Raw genomic sequence first — 17617 nt, forward strand, 5'->3', positions numbered from 1 at the left:
TAATTGTAGGGAGTAAATAATACATAAAAAATCTATACAAAATTTTATTCTTATGTGTAATAATATGCTTGATAATATAAAAAAAATTAGCATAAAATTTTAAACATATCTATTTTAAAATATCAAATTTGTTTTAAGAATTCGGATGTCTAGATCCATCCTTGCTAATAACGGCCGAGCTCTCGAAGGTCGACCGCACATCGATCGATCGTGGTAGTTCACCGGCCGGCCGGCCAACTTCAAAGCTGCAATTCGCGCTCACCGCCAACTCAATGCGATGCGCTTGTGCTGTGAAGTGACTGTCTGTTTTCGTGGTAGTTCACCGGCCGGCCGGCCAACTTCAAAGCTGCAATTCGCGCTCACCGCCAACTCAATGCGATGCGCTTGTGCTGTGAAGTGACTGTCTGTTTTTTTTTTTTTGAAGAGTGAAGTGACCGTCCTTGTGTGGAAGAGCCGAAGAGATAGTGCACGCGGCCTGTCCTTCTGCGTTCCTCGATCAGGCCGTGGCGTCTCCCGCACAATTTGGAACAGATTTGGGCGGGAACTGGCCCAGTTCCGGATAATAAGCTTGGGCAGCACGAGCTTAAATCTAAAGTATTTTTGATGATAGACGATTAGACGTAGTGATACTTATTTTACTTTATTTACATATTTTATTAAATAAATATTTTTAGTCAAAGTTCGAGCAAAATTCGACGACATATTTAAGAATGGAGGTAGTATTGTGAATAAAGATAGAAGAGGATCGGATATGAATATGGATTCGGATAGTATTTTTTTAATCCGGTAGTAGAATTAGGATGTGATGGCGATGAAAAATCCCAAAAATTATTATAGATCATAGAATCTCAGCAGTTGCAAACGATGAATTTAAATTTCTTTTGCAGCAAGCCTGGGTTGCCAATAGCTTCTGATTAACTTCTTACTTCCTTTTTTGGTTCTTATTATTTGCAGATCATCAGTGTCTCTAAATTGCAACAGCCATACCATTTGATAAAATATTAATTCACACAGTCTTTATAAAATATAAGGTCCATATTGATCCTCACAGAAGAGATTGAAGCAAATGAACTTATTCGTCTCAAGTTGCCAATACAACTAGATACTCTGAAGAGTGAAATTCTCTCCTCACTTGGCTTGTTTATCCCCTGACTGAAGAAATGGGTAGTCAGTGTATCCGATAACTGGATCAGGGGTGTAGAAAGTACTTCTGTTGTACTTGTTGAGAGGCGCATCTAATCCAAATCTCTGTGGAAGGTCAGGGTTGGACAAAAACCAACGCCCATATGCAATTAAATCAGCATAGCCAGTGGAAATTGCTTCATTCCCATCCTCCCTATCATAACCGCCAGCTGCGATGAATGTTCCCTCAAAAGCATCCCTCATGTGGCGAAGACAATGTGGAGTTTCAACTTTTTCACCTGAGGAATGTTGAGTACTCTATCCTGCTTGTGATGAGTGAATTGTCAACCGTGCGGTGTGATTGTGCGCTTGGTCTTTGGATTGCAGGTACACGGGCGTCGAGCGTCGACGGAGAGGTGCCGTGTAGGAGCTCGGGCCGGACGACAGTTGTGGTGTCCACTCCTGGATCGAGGTCGCAAGCGGCGACGGAAGGCGGGTTTCTTAGTTTGCGCCACAAAACCAAGCAGGCGGACGGCGGTTGAAGACACCAAGTCGTGGAGGCACGGGCGTCGGTCTCGGGACTGACGGAGGCGACGGGCATCGACGGCGTCTAGGGCCTCGCTGCGGGCGAGGAGGTGACGGGCGTCGGGCGGCGTCTAGGGCCGTCAGAAGGCCGAGGCGGGAACGGCGTCTAGGGCCACGGCTTGGAGGTGGGAATCTTCCCGCGCGTGGAGTTTTTGGCGGTTTTCTCAAAACCGGCCACCTACCCGGGTTTCGCGGACCCCCAAAAACCGCGAACCGGATCTTCATCGGCACGGCGGTATCGCGGAGAAGACTTCGACTCGAAGAAAGAACCTCGACCGTCGGATGAGATCGTGTATCTTTTTCCGGTTCTGCCCCTACGGGCTTTCTAGTGTTTATTTGAGTCTAGGGGTAGTTTAGTCTTTTGGGGTTGAGAGTTGTTGGGGTTAAAAAAACCCCTCACCCCCTCTCTCCCTCGCTCTCTCTCTCTCTTTTCCCTGGACAGAGCACGCACGCCGCCCTCCTCCTGGCGCCCTCCTTCTTCCTGTCTTCTCCCTCCTTCCTCTCTAGGCTTAATATTTTAGGGATGGATTCTTGAAGACTTTGTATTGAGATTGTGTGGGAAAGGAGGCCCAATCCTCCTTGTGCCCTCCGGGCTTTGAAATTGAATTCAATCTTATAGCGAAAATGGCCTCTCATGCCATATTTCAATATAATGTTTTGGTGATTGATATAGACAACACAACACTTGGACTAATATGATTGTTAAGATGATCATTCTAAGACTTTTAGGTTCAAGTGATGACAAAGAGAAGATAGGCGTAGCTAGACCCGAAGGATTCGAAGATTGAAGAGACCGTGAAGAAACCAAGTCAAAACAATCAAGACAGAGATATTTTAATATCACCGGTTGAACCGACGCTAAGAAAATTACATACGTCGGTGCATTGACTTGGAGCACGTCTAGGAGTTTTGGTAACACCGGTTGAACCGACGCCAGGAAAGTTGAATACGTCGGTGCAATGAACTCAGCAGCTGAGGCAAAATCTATACACCGGATGAACCGACGCTAGATATTGGTGAACGTCGGTGCAGTTGTCCAGAGAGTTAGTTTTTCAGCAACTACACTCACCGGTTAAACCGACGTTGCATCGGCTGATTACGTCGGTCGATTGAGGTAGCCGTTGAAGTATAACGGCTAGTTGGAAAATGCACTCACCGGTTAAACCGGTGATGACAAAAATGGGAGCATCAGTTTAACCGGTGATAGCGTTTTTTTGTCAGCCTTTTTTTCAACGGCTAGTTTGGGGTGTGTGGGCTATATATATGCCACCCCACAGCTCATTTGAGGGTGCTGGAGACTAAGGAAGCATACTACACTTGAAGAACACTTCCAACCACCATAGAGCTTCATTGTACATCATATAGGCTTAAGCACACTTGTGAGAGTGCTTAGTGCTTAGTGCTTGTAATAGGGATTAGTTCTTGCGAGAGCTCCCTTGAGAGAAGTCTTGCTGTGGCAAGCAATTCTTGTGATCCGTCGTGTGACCCTCCGACTTGGTGTGGAGTGGCAACGACACTTTGTGCGGGGGAAGAGGAGACCCCCTCCTTGGTGAAGAAGCTCTGTAGTGGATTTCGGCTGGGTGACCGAGAGAGATGGTGGCGGTGCACGAGACTCGGTGTCTTGTGGGCACTTGTCTTTGCTTGCCGGCATCGCCTTGGTGGCGTAGTGCAAGACGGTGATCGGAAGAGCCTCGGTGTCCCATGGACGTAGGCGTTTGTGCCGAACCACGTTACATGACCGTGTCTACTCGGGAGTTTGCATCCCTCTTGCACTTACCTCTTTACTTACCATATTACGTTTCCGCATTTACTTTATCTTGCGTGCCTTTATTTTCCTAGTTAGTTTGTTTAGGATTGGCTATAGGTTGCAAGTATTTTGGGGTAAGTAGAGAATAGCAAAGATAAACCTTAGTCATAACTAGCATGTATAGGACGTGTTAGGTTTATCTTATGCAAGTAGTTTGAGCCCTAGGTTAAAAAGCGAATAGCGACCCTATTCACCCCTTCCCCCTCTAGGGTCGGACACCCCGGTGATCCTTACAAATCTCATACGTTTCGTGCCATGGTTTGTGACGATTTTTTATTTCGTTTGTTTGATCGTAAAGCATGAGATTTGTATGGTTCTTTGAGCTCTTTGATGTGATTCTAATCCCTCCTGCCTAGTGCAAAACCTCTGGGAATCACGAGCTTTTTAGGATCGAAGTTCTTGAAGTTTTCATGTTCTTGAGAAAACCTCATTCTAGCTCGGTTTTTCTTCGATTCCTCTCAAACCATGGAGTGATTCATTGATTCTTTTCGTGGATGTGTTCACAAGTCCTTTGTGACCATGCCCTCAAAATTTGGTAAGATTTGGACTTGATTTGATCCCTCAAACATCTATTTTTTGACGAGGCGCGGGCTGAAAAACAGAGTTTTGCGTCGGGCTGAGATTTTACCTATCACCGGTTAAACCGACGCTTTGAACATGGTGCGTTGGTTCAACCGGTGAGTAGGTTGTTCTGTGTTAGGGTTTTCAACTTTGGTTTTTGGTTGCACCGGTGTATTAGAAACTGCATGCATCGGATTAACCGACGTTACTGAGGTGCTTGCTGTTTTGCCCGTTCAACCGACGTGAAGATTTTCCTTAACGTCGGTTTAACCGGCGTAGTCAAAGGTTGTTTTGTGGACTCTCTGGACAACTACACCGGCGCTCGATCGATTTTGTCGGATCATCTGGTGCTCTATCACCGGTTGAACCGACGCAGTTTAAACCGAGGCGTCGGTTTAACCGGTGTGTGCTGTCTCCTTTGCTGCCGGCTCTGTGACGTCGGTTGAACCGGTGAAGGTTTTCTTCACACGTCGGTTCAACCTGTGTTCATATATCGTGCCTGTTCCACGCTGTTTTACGTGCAGTTCTTCGTGTTTGCTTCCGCAACTGTTCTCGTTTGTTCCTAGAGTTGTTTAGTGTTAGTGTAGCTCCGTTATAGCTACTCTACACTTCACCTAGGACTCTAGGGTTGGGGTGAACTTTGGGATCTCAAACCAAGCTTTCGATTGCAAGTAATTTTGATCGGCTCCCATTCACCCCTCCTCTGGTCGCCTTTTCGGTCCCTCATCACCAACTGTGATCATCCGGGGCTCAACCATGTGAAGATAGAGAATTCCAAATTTATTCAGTGCCTTTGCCATGTACAGACCTAGAGCTTCTGGATTTGAGTCTGATGCCTCATAGTACTTTGCAAAGGGTGAGAGCCTTACCCCAACCTTATCAGCTCCAATTTCATTGGCTACAGCTTGGACTACTTCTAGTGCAAATCGGCAACGGTTCTCTAGGCTCCCACCATACTTGTCGGTGTGATCATTGACTTGGTCTTTCAGAAACTGGTCAATCAAATAACCATGAGCTCCATGGATTTCAACACCATCAAATCCTATACACCATTTAAAGAATTAAGGTTAGAATGATATTTTCCTCGGTAAATCAGGAATTAATGATTTTCTATAGAATAGCTCGCTTAGGTGTCTGTACAACATCAAACTAGGAACTTATCTGCACTAGTTTCATTCTGATCCTTATTTAGTACAAGCAAGAATAAATTATGCATTTTTTTTAAAAAAAAAAGAATAAACTCATGTGATTCATACAAAAAGCAAAAAAAAACTAATTTTGCACTTCTGTTCCTTTACATTTATAACGCTTAATGTGGTGGACAGGCACTTACCAGCTTCAACTACATTTCTAGCTGCCACTTTGAAATCATTGATAACTAAAGGGATCTCATGAGTCTCTAGTCGTCTAGGAGTTGAGAAAGTTGCAATATCTATGCCATTAGATCGCACATGAGGTCTTAATAACTTATCAGTGCTGGATATTGGAGCTTGCCCATTAGGTTGAAAACCTGCACCAGGGAATTAAACATATATTTTGCTGTTATATACTTTGAATTTTTTAGAAAACTTCTGTACAATTTAAAGTAGGACTGAGCTTTTACAGATTTGGATGCAACAAATATGGCATTATTATCGTGAGTAAATTCCAATTGTCTGTCAAGAGTGTTCCACTGTTCATATGAAAGATGACTCTGATGCCATTTTGGGGTTTTCATACTGACACAACTGTGTTTCCAATACACATTTGTCTCCAGAACAAATTTACATTAGAGATAGAGAACGTACTGCAACTAGAGACTCTTCCTGCATGCCAAATCTGGCAGAAAAATATGCCTCCTTTCGCATGAACTGCATCTACAATTGGTTTCCATGCTTCCACCTGTTCCTTTGTCCAAATACAAGGAATATTGTTGTACCTTGCAATGCATACAGGAAACATCGTCTCGTTTAGAGATAGCTATGATAATGAAATGGAACATTGTGTATTTTGGTTGCAGGAAGCCAAAAAGGATACCACGCACACACCCTGGAGCTGTATCTGAAATTGCAGTAGCTTCAGCAATCAAAAGACCTCCTTTGGTTGTTCTTTGTTCATAATACAGTATGGCGTGCGGCTGGGCGATACCACCGAAGGATTTCTGCCTTGTCAATGGTGCATGAACCACCCTAAAAAGTAGAACAAGTGCTGTCAGATGCAAATGGACAATTATGCAAAACTAGTTGCTTTGTTTTGCATACAGTAAGCTAATCAGTGATTTTTTTTCATCTACTATTGTTTAGCATCAATGCAAAATAATTTTTGACGAAAATTGTTTTCGATAAAGCTGATCATTCCCGAGCATTTGGGATTTGGGGTTTGAGAAGATAGAGAAGGAGAGGAAGGGGAGGAGAGGGATACCTGTGTGAAAGATCAAATTTTCCCATCTTGTACGGGGTGAGCAGAGGAATTGTACGATCAGAGGTCTAGCTCATTTTCTTCTCTTGCTACTTTTCTCTAGCTCGATTCATGGAGAGAGTTGTATCTGGGGAAAAAAGAACATGAGGCCGAGCTGGGGGGCCGGGCGCCCCCAAGTGTATTTGAGAGGCCATTGAGTCCGATCAGATTCCCTCAAATTTTAAACAGGTGGACTCCGCTCCACTACAAGGAGTTCCAGTACTTTATGACTTGATCCGTGTTTAGCGCAGCACAATAGTGATTGGACCCCAACCAGTGACAGGTCAACAGCCGAACAAGGGTGCCAACTCACTGTACACGCATAAACTCCCTGTGCTGGCCTAGGAAGAGTTTTCTTTTTCCCATCTGAGCGGCCTGCTCGATTCAGTGATTGTGCGCAGGTTTGTGCATGTAAAAACTCTATTCTCTTATTAATATAAGCTGGAATGTTCCGGATCTTTTTTTTTAAGAAAAAGCAAAGCTCAGACCGAAGCCATGAGAATATAGGTGACAGATATATGATGGCAGAAACTATTACAATCACAAGCTGGACATAAGTGTGATGTACAGAGTTTAATTTCGCATCACTTAAAATCCAAAAGTACGCCAACTCAATGTGTTCTTTTGGTTTGATGTAATATGAGATTTTTCAAGTTTCAGGACCCGACAAAGTGCAATAATACACAGAACCGTGTGCACCTTCTGCAATATATTACCATTCAATACAGATGTGACCAAATCAGCAATTCATATGTTGAAATACCTTAATTTGTTCAAATCTGTAAAAGTTCTTCATTCAAGCCACAAATGTGAAACAACCTCACGAAATGAGAATCATCCAACTGTTGCTTTCCATTGATGTATCAAGCCTGCTCTGATTCCAGGGGCAAAAGTTACATAAAGGCAATTCAGCTTTTTGTTAGTTGCCTCTCTTCTGCTTAATGTCATTCTCCCCACATGTGGAGCTCACTGGCTCACAGTCCTCAAGAAACGGGTAATCTGTGTAGCCGACAACAGGATCATTGGTATAGAATGTTGATCGGTCGTACTTATTCAGAGGAGCATCCAGATTGAATCGCCTCGGCAGGTCAGGATTTGCCAAGAACAAGCGACCATATACAACCATGTCAGCATATCCATCAGCCACAACTTTGTTCCCCTCCTCCCTGTCGTACCCTCCACCAACCATAAACATTCCATTGAAGGCCTTCCTCATTTCGTGCAGCCTATGTGGAATTTGCATCTTGCCATCCACCATGACCATCTCAGGTTCCACTGCACTGCAGTACAGGATGCTGTGCTTGTTCAGTTCCTGAGCCATGTAGACACCCAATGCATCTGGGTTCGAGTCATGGCAGCCAAGGTAGTTGGCATAAGGAGAGATGCGGATCCCTACACGGTCAGACCCGACCTCAGCCACCACGGCCTCAACTACCTCAAGGGCAAATCGACAGCGGTTCTGCAGGCTTCCTCCATACTTGTCAGTACGACCATTAACACTATCTTTCATAAATTGCTCAAGGAGGAAGCCATGGGCACCATGGATTTCAACCCCATCAAAACCTGCATTTGATGCATACAGGTTATGATATTGATTATTTCAGGTTCTTGTACATGTTTCAGAGGGTACAGCATAGTCATATAATATCTATGTTTATGAGCGAGCAAATCAAGAATCTATCTTAGAGAGATCAACTACAACTTGAATCACCTTATTTTCTACAGAAGCCAGTTATGTTTTTAGCCATGAAGGTATTGTGAACAACTGAAGATAGTAATAGTTCGTCTTCTTTTATTATTATTTGCATAATTTCTCTTTTGTCAATGATCAACTTACCAGCATCCATAGCATTTCTTGCAGCAACTCTGAAGTGATTGATAACATCAGGGATCTCCTCTACAGCTAAGCATCTTGGAATGGGGAAGTCCATGTGGTCATCTTCATTCTTTTCCACTGGCTTATCTGTGCTTGAGATGGGCTCTTTCTCTGGCAAATGGAAATAGAAAAATAACCACCTCTCAAGAGTTGTTGATTCCAAATATTCAGAACTTATTTAGTCGAATAACTAGAGTGGAGTCGTTAATGAAACAATATTTTTTTCAGTTCAGCTTTGGAACAGGAAGAGAGTAGGTCAAGTTCCTGTGCTTGCACCAAACCTAAAAAGAACATTCCTTGCAGGCAGCAGAAGATGCAACCACATACACTCAAATTGGTTTGAAGCAAATGCAGCAGGTGCAGGCTAGTGTCAAGTGTGACAAGAGCACAGCATTCTCCAAACACCATTACATTCATAATGGTGGTTAGGAAAACAAACGCAAGGAATCATGTAAGAAATATATATACCCATATCAGATGCTCTTCCTACATGCCAAATCTGGCAGAAGAATATTCCACCCTTAGCATGCACCGCATTCACAACAGGCTTCCAGGCCTCAACTTGTTCCTTGGTCCATATCCCTGGGGTGTGCGGACATAAACTCATCCCTTGAGCATCAGATGACACCCCTGTGGCTTCAGCAATCAGAAGACCTCCCCTTGTAGCCCTCTGTGAGTAGTACAGTATGGCATGTGATTGTGGAAGATTGCCATATGATCTGTTTCTTGTTAAAGGTGCCAGCACAATTCTGTGTCAATATTGAAGAAAGTAAAACATAAAGAAGATGTCAGAGTTATGTCGCATAATATTTCAGGTATAAGGCTTGTAATAGGGCCTTGTCAGAGTTTTCGAGTTATGTCGCATAATATTTCAGGTATAAGGCTTGTAATAGGGCCTTGTCAGAGTTTTCGTAATCCTAAAGGATCAGTGTGTTGAGAACATGGTTGTTTATACTTGACATAGACTGAATTATTGCTCTAAGAAAACAAGATTTCGCACCAGCATTTAGTTAACACAAGTTGTTGTACATTTATTACCCATTCCAAAACATTATGTATGTAAATTCAATCATTTTAAAATTCCCATAGTTGCATCAATCTTCGTACCATTTTGAAGCAATATCCTGCTTGTTTAATACGATCATAGTTCCACAAAATTTACCAATACCATTAGACATTTAGACCAAACATTGTTACCTCAAAGTCAGAGAACAAGCAGAAGAAAGGAAGAATAAAAATTATGATTCAGAACATAGATTCTATTCATACAAGAAAAACCTGCACAGGCATACATCATATTTATGTATTTCTCCCAGTGAATTTCAATGAAAGTGACAAGTAGGTTGAAAGAAACTATTTTATAAACTGAAGAGAATCAATCTCCATAGCAGAACTGAGTAATTCGCAGGTCAATAACACAACTGATACATGAGAAATTTTGAAGAGAAGAAGAAAAAGAAATTGACATACAAAGTCATCCGAGTCTACTGAACTCTAGTAGAATAGGTCTTCCACTGACCTGTGCAAAAACCTGAACCTTCCAGTTTCACAAGGACTAAGAAGAGGTATAGACTCCATGAGTCCTCTCCTTGTTCTTCAGCAACCACTCTCCAAGAGGAAACAGGAGTGGCTTGCTTTTAGTGTCTATCACAACATCTCCTGATAGGATGGCACTTCGGGGGTGATTTGATGGGAATACCCAACTCATCCTTGTCATCTAAAAGGTTGCTGGTGGGGAAAGGTAGGTGGGCAGGTCGAATATAAACAAGTCTCCGGTTTATTAATTCCAAAGCACAACTGGACAAGACTGGTGGTTGAGGGAGGTCATACCATCATAGGTTCGAGCCCCCACTATACTTGGAAAAAGGCACTGATATGTTCTTGTTTTGTTCTGAACAAATCAAGAGGAAGCAAATATAAGTTGATCAATCTTTCTTTATAAACTTAGGAATATATAAAGGAATCTTAGCAATGTCAAATCTGGTGGAAGAATATCTCAATCCCCACCCTTCACAAGCACAACATCCTCCACTAGCTTCCAGGCCTCTACTTATTTCAAGCTGCAGTTATGCCTTAAGATTCAGACAACAGACCGGTGGCTTATGTAATCATCTCTCACTGTCAGCCATTTCCTAGCTGTGCAAGATTGCATTATGATCTCTATCTTGATCAGCATGTGCTAAGTAAATAACTTAGCCTACCAGGTTGTTCTACAATATGCAAGTTACCATGTTGAAATGCAAAATGCAATACAATAAGTTGACCTGTTAAAAGTTTATGTTCTTTTGTATCTAACATTTAGTCACCAGAAGTTCTGAATATATTTTGTGTAAACCAAACATTGAGATTATTAGGTAAATGTCGAATCAAGCTATGATTACATGATATCCTTTTATTTTAAATACCCATGCTTTAGTAATAATGATTGTAATGTTTAAAAATGGCTGCACTTCAGGAAAAAAAAGAAATATATATAATGAGAATCAAACAGCATTGAACTGACCTGTAAAAGGAAACAGAGCAGAAAATTAATCATGATACAGATACCAGTTCATACAAGGTATGCAAATATTAAGCATGATTACCATTTCATGCTTTTTCTTTTCCAGTGCATTGCTGTGCAGCCGAATACATGTTGAGGTCCAAAGTTATATTTAGTAAGCAGAACATGAAAACTTCAAATTATTACATGAACATATGTGATAACTTTGCAGGTCAACAAAACAATATTGACGCAAAAAAGGTTAAAAAAAACAGCACAAAAATATACAAGCTTGCAAATGAAACCATCAATGTTTACTGAAATTCTAAAGGCAGAGAGGTTGCTCATGAGTCATTACAACTAACCTGTGAGAAAACATGAAAATTCCCATTTTAACTCAAGAATGGGATTCATATCTTTTCTTTTCTCCCTCTCTTGACCCTTTGCTATTAGTCTATTGCTGTTCATCTCTGAAAGGAACTTGATTGTCTTGCAATACAATGCCCAGCACCTTGCTACCCAAAATGAAAGGTTTAGCGCATCGCTCATCGTTACATAGTTGTCCTGATTTCTCCCTTTAAGTGTCACAGCCATCCCCATCCCTAATAAACGGTGCTGGTAAGGATGATGGCACATCAACAAAAGTCAAAAGAAAAAAAAAAAAAGGCTAACAGGCCTTAGATGGCTTTGAAACAAACATAAAGAAAAGAATCTTAAAGAAATATTATAACAAATATTGAAAATGTAAAATTCTAATGATTAAATGCCAAAGCCCCGACCAGGCAATGATCCACGAGCCATCACCATGTCAGTATGTCAGTAGCTGGTAGGATTCCAGAGAACAAAACAGTTTCCACTGGCATTCAAGCAAAATTTCAATTCAGCTGATAATTATGTTGACATAGAATGTTTCTCGGAGTAGACATATAAGAAGGCAAGGATCACCTTTAATTCGAACTTAAGTTATTTTAGTACAACATGGTGCAAATTTAGTTATCTATGTTCTGTTACTCTGCTAACAAGAGCATCTTGTGTTACAGATTAAACGTAAGGTTGTTTCCTTCCTTGAGATTTGACCAAACATCAGTAGCACAACCACTTGAAAGAGTTCAGAACTCTAAGTTCACCACTAGCAGTAGCTTTTTAAAACATTAAAAATTTGTGAAGTATACAGCTGAGGCTGTTGCATTGTGATAAAAAGAACATTCAAATGCAGATCCTCGCCCTATATTCCAAGTTATGATTCCTTGTTTTCCTCAGCCATTTCCCTTTTATATGCCTGCAGCTGTTCTTTAAATTTCTTGCTGTCCTCAAAATTTGCCTTCCTCTTCAAAGCTTTCTGAATTTCACAAAGAACAAAATGACATTTAGGGAAGCAAAGAACTAGCATCATAGATTCTCACATGGGAACAGATAAATAAATGTTTGTATGAATTCCAATGCAGGAAAAAGAGAAAAAGAATTAAGCACCTCCTGCCGAAGCACCGGTCTAGCTTAATCTTAAGATCTGTGCATTCGCCAAAGAACTTCTTGACAGGGTGATCCACATGGCACTTCTGGAATGCTTCAATGATCTGGATGACAAATGGACATTAGCTTCATGAAAGAATGCACAGATTGTACAGTTCACATGCCAGAGGCCCAGAGCTTTAAACAGAGCCAGATATAAGCAGAGAGGTACCTCAGCACACATAGGATGCCTGTGCAAGGTTAGCGGAGGATGCATCTCCAGGGATAGCTAAGCGTGAACCTGCATGATGGCTAACCATGTTACTGAAGGAATGGGAGCTTAGTTGAACTCTCAATATTTGGAAAATTAAGTAATTACTAGCCCTTCACACAATGACACAGCAAGCGAATTTGCAATAAACTTGATCGATTTGGATTATCCATCCCGGCAAGGATGACCGGATTTGATTGCTCGCAGGAAACAAAAGATCATGTGGCACACAGCCCATTCACAGAATGTGCATCCAAGCAGGCAGGGGCGGAGCCAATAAATTTTGCAAAAGAAAAAATCGCAGTTAGTAGGTACAATACAAAAACCCTTGGTGGCCGAAAAATCGAAGTTCGTAGGTACAATATGAAACCCTGGTCAGATCCCCAATACAATAGTATACGTTAGGGGTTCAGGTGTTCGATTTCGCACAGCAGGAAAGCAAGGGAAGAGAATGGGCGGACATACCCTTGTCGGCCGGCGAAGCACCCGACGAAGATCCGGTAAAGGGCGGCTCCACCTCCCCTCGCCCTGTCGTCGCCGGAAGAGAGAGCCGCTGGATGTTTTTTTCCACGTCGAACAGGCCCACCGCCCACGCCGAGAGAGAGCAGGAGCCCAGAAGCAGAAGGCCCAGTTTAGCTCAAGTTTCTTCCATTTCATTCCATCCGGGCCCCTTTCTTAGTACTTTCCAAAATTCATTATTTCAAAATATGTACCTATCAAAAAATAAGTGATTAATTCAAAATTTTGTGAAGAACACTTATACAATTGTAAAACATGTTCATCATTTTATGTTCAAAATGTTAAATTATAGTGCCAAAATGCGGACATTGTAAATCCAAATTTTGAAATGATACAATTTAAAATTTAATTAACCTTACACTTATAAATATTTATTAGCTAGGTCCACATTCTAAAACACATGGTTTAACATTTTACAAGAATTAGTTGTTTCAAACCATTGATTTAAAAAATAAAAAAACATATTGGGTCTTACGTTTAAATTAATTATGAGCATCATCTTGCTTCAATCAATTCAAAAAAGGATGTCTGAATGATAGAAAAAATATATTTAAATTTTTAAAACTCCAATCAAAACATTCCACCAAATCACTCGTACTGTCCGTCTCAATCTGCCAGTCGTGGCCCTCTCAATCACTTCTTGAGGTCCTGCCTGATATTTTCAGCTTGCCACTCCGTGCCCTGTATGATACTCATAAAAATACATGTGGCGTGTCAAAAAAATACATAAAAATACGTGTGATCTGTAAAAAATAAAAAGAAAACATTTAACTACATATGCAAATAACAAATATATTACCTAGAGAACAAAAAAATTAACTGGATGACAATATCAAATCTTGCAGCTATACTTGATGGACTGGACTACCTCAATTGAAATTATGGTTGTGGTGACTAAATCGTTGAAAATTGTAACCTTCGTATCTATGTTCAAATGTCGATCCTTTAACTATCACATATATTAAGACGTTTTCCCTGTAACCCTCTCATCCTTTCATGTTAATTCCTCCCTACTTCTCACAAGAATTTCTTTTTTTTTAAGATCCTGAACCTTGTGGTTCGACATACATTAATAAGAAAAAGAAAATTGACCCTGTTTATAGGTAAACCGAATTCCGAAAATCGTACAAACTACAGCTACCACTACAAACCTACAACTAGCAACACCGGCCGATTGGATTGGGATATCAACCTGCACCGTACCACGCCAACTCAATTCAAGAACGTTCGCCTTCGTGCTCTCCGCCGCCACCATGGTCAGAGGTCACCTCTAAGAGAGCCCGAGGGGGGAGAAAAGATGAGGAGGGTAGTGGAGCCACGCCGCCACCTTCCTTGCGGCCTCGCGAGCTTCCGAAGGCCGCTCAGGTGACGGCCAGGGGAGGAAGCAACGCTGGAGGGCCAGTGGCGCCGGGGGACTGGGGTTCCCCCCGAGCCACCCCGAGGAGGGACGACGCGGGGGACTCGTTCTTTTCACATTCTCTCACAGGAATCAACGGGAAATTCTTCCGTTGTTCCATCAAGAACTACCTCCACACCTCTTTGTTTGTTGTCCTTCTATCTTTGCCCTACTTCACTGCCCATCACCCTCTCCTTCCTCATCTTAGAAAATTGCTTGATTATATATTAGTAATCATTCTCAATACTGAGTTCTAACCTTCGCTGTGCCATGTATCCAATTTTGTTTCACCCCATCATGTCACACAATTTCTTTTCCTTGGCTCCAAGCTCCTCTCATGATGATCCACTTTTGTATTTTTGTTTTTTTGTAACGAACATTTGCTCATTGTATTAAAACATAGATGAAAGTCGAAACCAATAGTACAGTATAACTCCATGGCCAAGGTAAAACAAATAAAAGTAGCAAGAAAAATAACCGTAGAAAATAACTATCACTATAACAGCTATATTTTGTCTACTACAGCCGGTTGGGTTTGTCTATCACTATGACAACTTTATTGTCTATAATGTCCATAAATATTGACGACCTTGACGATGCATATATATAGTATATTTGGAGGAGGAAATATTGCACATAAAAGAAGTTACAATACAGCAATCAACTTGTTATTGTGTTATCATAGTTCATTCATCACAAAACGAGTAGGAGTGGCATACATGCAGAACAAATACTGCCGCCTACTCCATGCTGCAGGTCGAAATAAAATACACACACTCTACATCTGTGTTTGTACCCCATGCATGCAGCTGGACATACAAGAAAACCAACCCCCAAATAAAGTTGAATTCTTGTGCTTGGTCAGCATGCTCACACACAATTTAATCACCAATTACATTACACGCCATATATGTATATATGTAAGGGAACATATCTGGTGGAAATCACAACTTTGTGAAAATTCGTGCAAACTATGGTAAAAAATTGTCTAAATTCACCAAAAAATCACACATGTAGATGATATGATGATGCACAATTTTGTAAAATATCTTGTCCAAACTCGACTTCGTCTGTGAGATATAAAAATAATAAATTTTTTGAAATTTGTTATTTTTATATCTCACAGACGAAGTCGAGTTTGGATAAGATATTTTATAAGGTTGTGTATCATCATATCATCTACATGTGTGATTTTTTTGGTGAATTTAGACGGTTTTTTTGCTGTGGTTTGCACGAGTTTTCACGGAGGTTGTGGTTTGCAGTAAATATGTTCCCATATATGTATCCTTGGCTCTTATTACACCATATACCAACAACAAATAATACAACATGTACACACATGCATCTTGTTCAACACCAAAACTAATTAAGCCAAACAAATCAGGTTATACTATATGTATAAGATCCCAATGCAAGAAAGCCGCGTCATGTTTGCACCATCTCATGTACGCATGCATGAGCTGCACTTGTTCTTCGATTCATGTGTCTCCGATCGATCAGATATGGTCATCCTCAGGCTAATTAAGCTTTTAATTACCTGCCGTAACCCCATAAATCCATCTCCCCGCCTCGTTGGGCGCCGGCCATCTGCTGCACGGCGGCGCTCCCGCCGCCGTTGCTGAACCCGTCCATCGCCTGCCACTGCTCGCCGCTCGCCTGGTCCCTCCCTTCGCCCAGCTGCTGGGCAGCGTCCGCGGCGACGCCGCCGTCGCTGCTGCCGACGTCCAGGCCGCCACCGGGGTGATGATGCTCGACCGGCAGGACGGAGAAGTCGTAGCCGGCGCCGGCAGCGTCGTCGCCGGGGCGGTGGTTGGTGAGGAGGTCCTGGACCTGCACGTGGTGCGAGTAGGCGGCGTGCGGCGCCGGCGGCGGCATCTGCGAGTAGTAGGAGGGGTGGTAGTACTGGTGCGGGTGCATGTAGTGGGACGCCAGGGCGGCGGCCCTGGCCTGGTCGTGGTGGCCGCCCAGCGGCGGGGACACGGCCAGGTGGCCGCCGGCGTCCGCGCCCTGGCTGCTGGTGCTCCCTTCGCCGCCGCCGATCTTGAAGAAGCACTTCTTCTTGAACACGCGGCACACCACCCATCCGTCCTCCTGCATGCATGCAACAATTCAGCCATCAACAAAGAGCTAGCTAGCTAATTAAGTGATCGAAGCCCTAAGCAGGGACAGGGAGCTGAGATCCCCTTACGCTGGTGCCGCCCTGGGCGTCGTCGGCGTCCTCGAGGCGGTACTCGTGCATGATCCAGTCGGTCTTCTGGCCGTGCGGGGCGCGGCCGCGGTAGAAGACGAGCGTCTTGCGCATGCCGATCTTGCGGTAGCTGGTGCGGATGCACTTGTCCCGCCCCGTGGCCTTCCAGAAGCCGGCCGTGGTGGCCCGGTTCGTCCTCGACCCCGTCGGGTACTTGCGGTCCTTGTGGCTGAAGAAGTACCACTCGTTCTGCGGCGCCGACCCGATCCGGCACCTCTCTAAATTCATGCAAATCATTCATGATGATCGACATCAGTTGATTATATGAATCAACAAGAACAGTCTAAAATTCTAAATTAAACCATTCTGGAGAATTACTCCCTCCGTTCGGAAATGATCTACATATTTTGACTAGAGAAAGTCAAACTTTATAAACTTTGACTAATAATTAGTTAAATTATATGTATAATTAGTTTATAAAATTTATGTCAATACATATGTATTCAAAGAGGTTTTGAGATGACATTGAGTTATTCGTAATTGACATTATATTCTAAGAGTGATTAATAAGTCAAACTTTACTTCGAATGACTTTCTCTAGTCAAAATATGTAGATCATTTCCGAACGGAGGGAGTATTAATTAGACTGATGGTATGTATGCATGATCAAAATTGAATTGCATGTCTAGCTACACAGTTTACCTTGCAGCTCCCATGGCTCGATCTTGTTGAGGTCGACCTCCCTGATGACCTCGAGGTCGAACTTCTCGAAGCCGACCTTCTTCTTGAGGTAGTAGAGCAGCAGCTCCTCGTCGGTCGGGTGGAACCGGAACCCCGGCGGCACGCCGTTGCTGGAGGAGAAGGCCGCCATGCGCGATCCAATCAATCGATCAGCTCGATCGATCCCCCGGTGGCCGGTACGGTG

At 42.7% G+C, this 17617-nt stretch overlaps 3 protein-coding genes across 7 annotated transcripts; all 3 read right to left on the bottom strand.

Annotated features, from left to right (window-relative positions):
• Positions 1–972: 972 nt before the first annotated feature.
• Positions 973–6882, bottom strand: LOC120641101 (putative 12-oxophytodienoate reductase 11). The gene is made up of 6 exons (XM_039917075.1): positions 6476–6882; positions 6103–6243; positions 5863–5993; positions 5409–5585; positions 4806–5117; positions 973–1421 (listed from the first exon to the last, which is right to left on the bottom strand). The coding sequence occupies exons 1-6, from the start codon at positions 6499–6501 to the stop codon at positions 1129–1131; spliced, it is 1080 nt and encodes a 359-aa protein (XP_039773009.1). The 5' UTR covers positions 6502–6882; the 3' UTR covers positions 973–1128.
• A 146-nt stretch (positions 6883–7028) lies between these two features.
• On the bottom strand, positions 7029–13207 carry LOC120641100 (putative 12-oxophytodienoate reductase 13). 5 transcript variants are annotated; one of them, XM_039917073.1, is made up of 9 exons: positions 13055–13207; positions 12551–12619; positions 12340–12443; positions 11235–12208; positions 10218–10278; positions 9907–10115; positions 8856–9136; positions 8349–8498; positions 7029–8074 (listed from the first exon to the last, which is right to left on the bottom strand). In XM_039917073.1, exons 6-9 carry the CDS (start codon positions 9963–9965, stop codon positions 7431–7433), a joined length of 1134 nt encoding a protein of 377 aa, XP_039773007.1. In that variant the 5' UTR covers positions 9966–10115; positions 10218–10278; positions 11235–12208; positions 12340–12443; positions 12551–12619; positions 13055–13207; the 3' UTR covers positions 7029–7430. The 5 variants fall into 5 exon arrangements, with proteins under 5 accessions (XP_039773007.1, XP_039773005.1, XP_039773006.1 ...); XM_039917071.1 differs by having other exon boundaries at positions 9907–11003; XM_039917072.1 differs by having other exon boundaries at positions 10218–12208.
• Positions 13208–15780: 2573 nt separating this feature from the next.
• Positions 15781–17617, bottom strand: LOC120641103 (protein BEARSKIN1-like). The gene is made up of 3 exons (XM_039917077.1): positions 17395–17617; positions 16693–16970; positions 15781–16595 (listed from the first exon to the last, which is right to left on the bottom strand). Exons 1-3 carry the CDS (start codon positions 17561–17563, stop codon positions 16038–16040), a joined length of 1005 nt encoding a protein of 334 aa, XP_039773011.1. The 5' UTR covers positions 17564–17617; the 3' UTR covers positions 15781–16037.

Source organism: Panicum virgatum, chromosome 7K (genome assembly GCF_016808335.1).
Source record: "Panicum virgatum strain AP13 chromosome 7K, P.virgatum_v5, whole genome shotgun sequence".
Classification (NCBI taxonomy): domain Eukaryota; kingdom Viridiplantae; phylum Streptophyta; class Magnoliopsida; order Poales; family Poaceae; genus Panicum; species Panicum virgatum.

What these genes read in the sequence shown, in the direction of transcription:
- LOC120641101 (XM_039917075.1), bottom strand. Translation starts at nt 6,501, where the DNA reads ATGGGAAAATTTGATCTTTCACACAG. An exon ending in AAATTTGATCTTTCACACAG is followed by an intron (nt 6,244 to 6,475) that starts GTATCCCTCTCC and finishes TCTACTTTTTAG; the next exon opens with GGTGGTTCATGCACCATTGA. An exon ending in AGGAAGAGTCTCTAGTTGCA is followed by an intron (nt 5,586 to 5,862) that starts GTACGTTCTCTA and finishes TCCCTGGTGCAG; the next exon opens with GTTTTCAACCTAATGGGCAA.
- LOC120641100 (XM_039917073.1), bottom strand. Translation starts at nt 9,965, where the DNA reads ATGGAGTCTATACCTCTTCTTAGTCCTTGTGAAACTGGAAGGTTCAGG. An exon ending in AGGAAGAGCATCTGATATGG is followed by an intron (nt 8,499 to 8,855) that starts GTATATATATTT and finishes TCCATTTGCCAG; the next exon opens with AGAAAGAGCCCATCTCAAGC. An exon ending in AAGAAATGCTATGGATGCTG is followed by an intron (nt 8,075 to 8,348) that starts GTAAGTTGATCA and finishes CATCAAATGCAG; the next exon opens with GTTTTGATGGGGTTGAAATC.
- LOC120641103 (XM_039917077.1), bottom strand. Translation starts at nt 17,563, where the DNA reads ATGGCGGCCTTCTCCTCCAGCAACGGCGTGCCGCCGGGGTTCCGGTTC. An exon ending in CGAGCCATGGGAGCTGCAAG is followed by an intron (nt 16,971 to 17,394) that starts GTAAACTGTGTA and finishes GCATGAATTTAG; the next exon opens with AGAGGTGCCGGATCGGGTCG. An exon ending in ACGCCCAGGGCGGCACCAGC is followed by an intron (nt 16,596 to 16,692) that starts GTAAGGGGATCT and finishes GCATGCATGCAG; the next exon opens with GAGGACGGATGGGTGGTGTG.